The 6000-nt window shown below is 43.4% G+C and overlaps 1 protein-coding gene across 2 annotated transcripts in view; it reads left to right on the forward strand.

Moving 5' to 3' along the window:
- Positions 1-5486, forward strand: part of LOC106584288 (importin-13) — a 51171-nt gene extending 45685 nt beyond the window's left edge. The window contains exons 19-23 of one of the 2 annotated variants that reach the window (XM_014169361.3): positions 703-769; positions 1001-1059; positions 2825-2914; positions 3023-3204; positions 3340-5486. In XM_014169361.3, coding sequence (XP_014024836.1) covers positions 703-769; positions 1001-1059; positions 2825-2914; positions 3023-3204; positions 3340-3442 — 501 coding nt within the window. In that variant the 3' untranslated portion in view covers positions 3443-5486. Of the gene's footprint in view, positions 1-702; positions 770-1000; positions 1060-2824; positions 2915-3022; positions 3205-3339 lie in introns of those variants that run through there. The other variant, XR_014382299.1, reaches the window with a different exon arrangement.
- The last annotated feature ends 514 nt before the right edge of the window (positions 5487-6000 follow it).

Here is a 6000-nt window from a genome sequence, read left to right on the forward strand (position 1 = left end):
ATTACAGTATCAGTTGTATTTATCCGTTCATGTACCTTACTTACTTATGTTGCATATTCAATCCAACCAGGCCAAAAAAAGGGAGAAAACATTGTGTATCAGAATGAAATTGATACGAACAGCAGCTACAGATCCATCATTGCCTTTAGTTTGACTTAAGTTTTAAATAATATTTGTTTGATTTCCTCCAGTTTGCTTGCTGAGTTTTCATTGGAGCAGAGTTCTGTACTGTATGAGTGATAGTTTATCGTAGAGAGAGAGAGGGAGTGAGTTAGACTAGCCTGGTAGCCTCCACTGTTTATCTGCTGGAGATGACTCCTTTAGCCCAGTTCTCATTCACTCCTCAAGAATTTAAAAGCATTGGAATTGGTGTAAGAAACACTTTGTCCATACCAATCCAATACTGTTAAATCCAAAAGGGGGAGTGAACGAGATCACACTTCAGGGAGAAGGGGGACAATCAGAATTTGGCTTTTGTTGTCATATCTATGTCCAGAATTTTTTTTCCTGACCTTGTGGGCAAACAGTTGTACATGACAATGACAAAGGAGTTATCTAATGCAGACACAGTTCTTTCTACGAGGCTAGGAGAGTGGGGGGTTCAGTATTTTCTGGGGTGGGAGGTAGGAGTTGGGGTGTACCCCTGGAGTAGGGGAATCGACTCCTGCCCTGTGTCATGCCTCTGTCTGCCTCCTACTGTAGGCACTCAAACGGAAGCCAGATCTCTTCTTGTCTGAGAGTCTTGACGTGAAAGCTGTGTTCCATTGTGGTAAGTGTGTGTTGCTTTGCTCCCGCACACACACTGCTCATTGTATGTGTTGCCGCGTTTCTCTTAACACACACACACACTTTGTCAATCGTCATGCCTCTGAGATCCACAGAGATTGTGCTGGAAACATCTGAAGAGCAGAAGTGTTAGTGTTTAAAAGAGGTTAAATAGAAATGTGTATTTGGATGTTTCTAATACCCTCCCCTCTCTCTCTCTCTCTCTCCTATGTAGGACTACTGTCACTGAAATTCCCAGAGGCTCCAACAGTCAAGTCTACCTGCTTGTTCTTTGTGAGTGTACACACTAGGGATGTGAAAAATGTACAAATATTCTTAACGTTTAAAATGCTATTTTCTTTAGTGTTTAAATATATATTTTTTCTTCATAAAATGACCTGAAATTAGAATCCAGATATGGTTCTGCGTTTGACCCCTAGGGGGCAGTGGAGTTCAATCTACCACAAACCTGGCTAACTACCTACTGGTCGTCACTAGTTACCACACCCACAAAGTCCTAAAGCCTGCCTATTTCTACAATTTATCTTCTTAAAATGTGATTTTTAACCCTAACCTAAACCCTAACCACACTGCTAACCTTATGCCTAACCTTAAATTAAGACCAAAAGATCATTTTTGTTTTCATACATTTTTACAATATATCCAATTTTGACTTTGTGGCTGTGGTAACTAGTGGAAACCCACCAGACGGCGCTCACCTTACTGCTGTCCCCCACCCACTCAGCAACAATGGTATTAATGCCATTTTAGGTTCCCTGTTGTGTGCCTCTCCTCCATGTCCTTAGTTGTCAGTACGTACTTCATGTCCCACTTTTCATCAATGTGAAAGCTCGTCGCAGTGATTTATGACCGCTTGTTCATATACGTCCATCAGGGCTGTCGTGTTTTTTTCACATGGCATCTTGTGGTCTGGTTCTAGATAAGGCATCAGGGTGTTGAAGCCGAGCTGCATATCAACTGAAATCATTTCTATAATCAGCTCTGTGATTTTTCTCACGCCGTCCCTTATCACACTGCTGCCCAGCAATGGGTTGGGTCCCACGGTGCCACCTTTCAGAATTGCACCTGTACTGCCACTGTAGCTCAATTCCACCTCGCAAAGTTTGTATTTCAATAGCTTCTCATTTAACATCTCAAAGTATTGCCATACAGGACATCGCTGCGTATGCCATTTTTCTAACTGTTAACAACGATGACGGAGGCGCGCTTTATATCCATGGCAAATACATGAAATAAAAATATAAATGCAACAATTCTACTGAATTACAGTTCATATAAATCAATTGAAATGAATTCATTAGGCCCTAATCTATGGATTTTACATGACTGGGCAAAGGTGCAGCCTTGGGTGAGCCAGGCCCAGTCAATCGGAATGAGTTCCTCCCCAGAAAAGGGCTTCATTACAGACAGAAATACTCCTCAGTTTCATCAGCCGTCCAGGTGGCTGGTCTCAGATGATCCTGCAAGTGAAGAAGCCTGATATTGAGGTGCGGGCCTGGTTACACTTTGTCTGCGTTTCTGAGGCCGATTGGACGTACTGCCAAATGGACATTCCTGCAGTCAGCAAGCCAATTGCACGCTCCCTCATCTTGAGACATCTGTGGCATTGTATTGTGTGACGAAACCGCACATTTTAGAGTGGCCTTTTATTGTCCCCAGCACAGGAGAAATAAGCTTTTTGTGTGTATGGAATATTTCTGGGATCTTTTATTTCAGCTCATGAAACATGGGACCAACACTTTAAATCTTGTTTATATTTTTGTTCAGTATATCTCCTACTTACAGCGTTGTTGCATTAGGAATTTGTTTTATTTTTATTTTTGCCTTTATGATGATGATAATGATCGGGACCTGTTAATGGTAGTTTTGTGATAACTGCACAGTTTTTTTTTTTTATTTAAAAATAAAATAAATGTAATCGTTTAAACGTCACATCCCTAGTACACACACACACATTTTTGGTTTAGAGGTGAGTCTTGTTGTTGAGATGTGATATTAGTGTTGTGGTTTGTTCTGATAGTCCCTGTGTGTGCCATAGACGGAGTTGTTGCCCCGCTGCTCAGATATGCCCCCAGTGGCCAGAGTGGTGCAGGAGAACGGAAAACTACTGCTGCAAGCCGTACTAGAGGTAAACCTACATACTCACATCCTCGCTAATGTCTTTTACCTGTCCTACTGTATATTCAAACACATCACCTTACTGACTGGTCTTTGCCCCCTCGCTCTCCCCCCCCAGGCAATCGGTGGAGGTTCATCTCGTAGTCTGATGGAACAGTTTGCTGAGGTGCTGTTCAGTCTCAATAAGCACTGTTTCCCTTTGCTCACCGTGTGGCTGAAAGAGGCGCTGCAGGCACAAGGCTTCCCCTCTACTAGGGTCACCACAGAACAGAAAGACACCTTCACCCAACAGATACTCAGGTACTACACGCACGCACACACAAGTATAGACCGACAGACATGCACACACACATTGGTTTTCTGTCTCTCTGTCTGACCCTCTGTCTTTCTCGCTCCCTCCTCCCTTTCTCTCTCCTCCCTTTCTCCCTACTCTAGAGAGCGATTGAATAAGCGGAGGGTGAAGGACATAGTGAAGGAGTTTACACTAGTCTGCAGAGGTCTTCACGGGACCGAGTATGCTGCTGAATACTGCCTCTGACCTTGCCACGACCCCTAGGCCGGACGCCACATTACTACAGTACCCATAAACCCCTCAAAACTGGAGTTTCCATTGGATGATAGAAACAAGACCCTCCGCCTAGAACAGAAAACAGCTCCCCATAAAGGTCTGCCATTGATGGAGCTATGTCACACCCCACAGCGGTCTGAGGAAGGTTGCTCAACCCCCCCCCCCCCACATTTCTGTGACTTCAACTACAAGCATGCCCTCTGTTTGTCTCGCTTTGACTTTTGGTTACGATCTTCCATGGCTCCAAGGCTGTTTCTCTGCTGTTTCCTGGTTGTTTAGCATCTGAGACGATAGTGGTACTGTACCTACCGTACGTAGCTAGCTAGTTGTCCTTTGTATCTTTGGAAAGAGAACCAAAATAAATATATCTAAACATATATATATATATATATATATACACACACACACACAAACACCTATGTAACGAAACACAGCCAGTCCTGCTGCTGCTAAACAGGAAGAAAGAGGGACCAATGACAGGACAGCATTCTGTGGATAGACACATATTTTCAGCATAATGTATATCGTACAACACTGACTCCCGCACCCCCATGCTCTTATGTTTGCCAAAATAATTGTGGAACGTCATGTGAACTAGTCTTTTATTTTGTGTATTTGATCGTTGCCTTGATGGGGAAATTATGAGGTGATTGTTTGAAGATTGAACCACTGACGAAGGAGACTAAAGTAGAAGATTATACACTCTGCTCTCCAGCACCTGCCATACACACACACACACACACCCAGTCACCCACACACGGTCACAAAACTGTAGTTTCCTCATGAATCTAGAATGTATTTTGTTCAGGAGAGAGTGATAGAGGTAGGAGAGATGATGAATGTTGGGAGGGGATAGATGGGGGGGGGGGGGGGGCGTGTAGGAGAAGGGTACGTTGTCCTAGCTGTGGACTACAGTCACTGTAATCGTGCAAATCTATTAATCATGTTGTGCGTATTAACAGTCATATTACTGAACATTTCCGTGCGTGTGTGTTTATGGGCGCATGTTTTTGCGCGAGGGTGCAAATGTCTGCCTCCCCACTTATTGAGTGCACTTATATCGGACCTACATCACTTTCACATACCCCCCCATGGCCCCGCCCCCTTTAGAAACGGACCCCACCCTCCCATTCGACACTCTTAGTCCTCCCATACATACAGCACATGTCCTGAGTACTCCACTTCAATATTCTCCGCTTGCCACACAGAACAAAATAATAATAATAGTCCACTAACCTCCACATGGCCTGGATTGACTGACCAGTCCTAACCAACGACTAGATGAACTCATCCATATGATCTATAAACCAGTAGAACAAACTGCACACCATACTGCTCTTAACCGGTGCCTGTCAACCAGTGTCTTATCAACCAACCGGTTGCCTGCCTAGACTGAAACCAGGGGAGAGGGGGGTAGTCACTGATGTCAGAAAGATTATTCAGGAAGTATATTTGCACTGGGCGTCAGATGAAATGGAACTCCTCTCAGTGAATGGAATTGAGACTGTGTCTGAAATGAAACCAACGTGCACTACTTTATGAGAATAGATGGAGATCAGAGAATAGGGTACCATTTAGGACGGATGAAACGATTGGTGCAGCCGGCTCCCATGTGTATTTCCTGGTTCCTTATTACATCAACTGGGTCCATTCCCTCTTTCTGTCACTCTAGGTGCCTGCAGACATGTAGCATGTGTGTGTTTTTTTGGTAAGGGGGTGGGAGATGATGAAATACTGTGAGTGACACTGTGAAAATTCTCTGGGTAGAAGTTGGCCTTAGACACACAGATCTTGGATCAGCTTAATCTCAGTGGATCCTCTTAACCTTTACTGACTGAAGATGCAAGACTGACTTTAGATCAGTGTCTAGGGTTGACTTCATCCAGCACCGAAGGGTACAGTCTTGGAATATGTTTGTCACTGAGAGAGGAGGTTGAGGGAAGGGGGGGATAAAATGTACATTGTTTCTTTTTTGTACTTTGTTTTAATTTATTAAATATATCTTAAGACGGCACGTCTGGTGTGCGAATGTGTCCATTAAACACTTTCAGGCACTTCCTACTGGCCACTATGTTAGGTCTGTGTTTAATGTAATGTAAATAAAAAATGTTAAATGAAACATCTGTTACAGTTATAGGGCACCAATCTGTATTAATTCAACATGTTCATGGTCATCTTTCTCATTTTCCAAAGCGAAGAAGAGAATAACATTTTCAAGATCACAATTAAAGGTTCTGATTCGGGCATTTAGAAAACCTTGAAATGGATGGGTTTGTGAGCTATGTCATCTTATTTACATCACTGAATAATCGTACACAATTTATCAAATGTTTTTTTTTCTTCATACCAGCAATGGTTACAGTACAAGTAATGCATGCGCAGTCTTCCTAGTGTCAGTGTGTGAGGGCGAGTTTTGTGCCAGCGTCCTCACGTGCAGAGTTGCCATGTCCCCAGTTTTCCAGAATATTTTGGCTGCTTAAACAATGCCGCAGGGGAAAATGTATTGGTTGTGGGTTTTTGGGATACTT

Source organism: Salmo salar, chromosome 23 (genome assembly GCF_965601325.2).
Source record: "Salmo salar chromosome 23, fSalSal1, whole genome shotgun sequence".
Classification (NCBI taxonomy): Eukaryota; Metazoa; Chordata; class Actinopteri; order Salmoniformes; family Salmonidae; genus Salmo; species Salmo salar.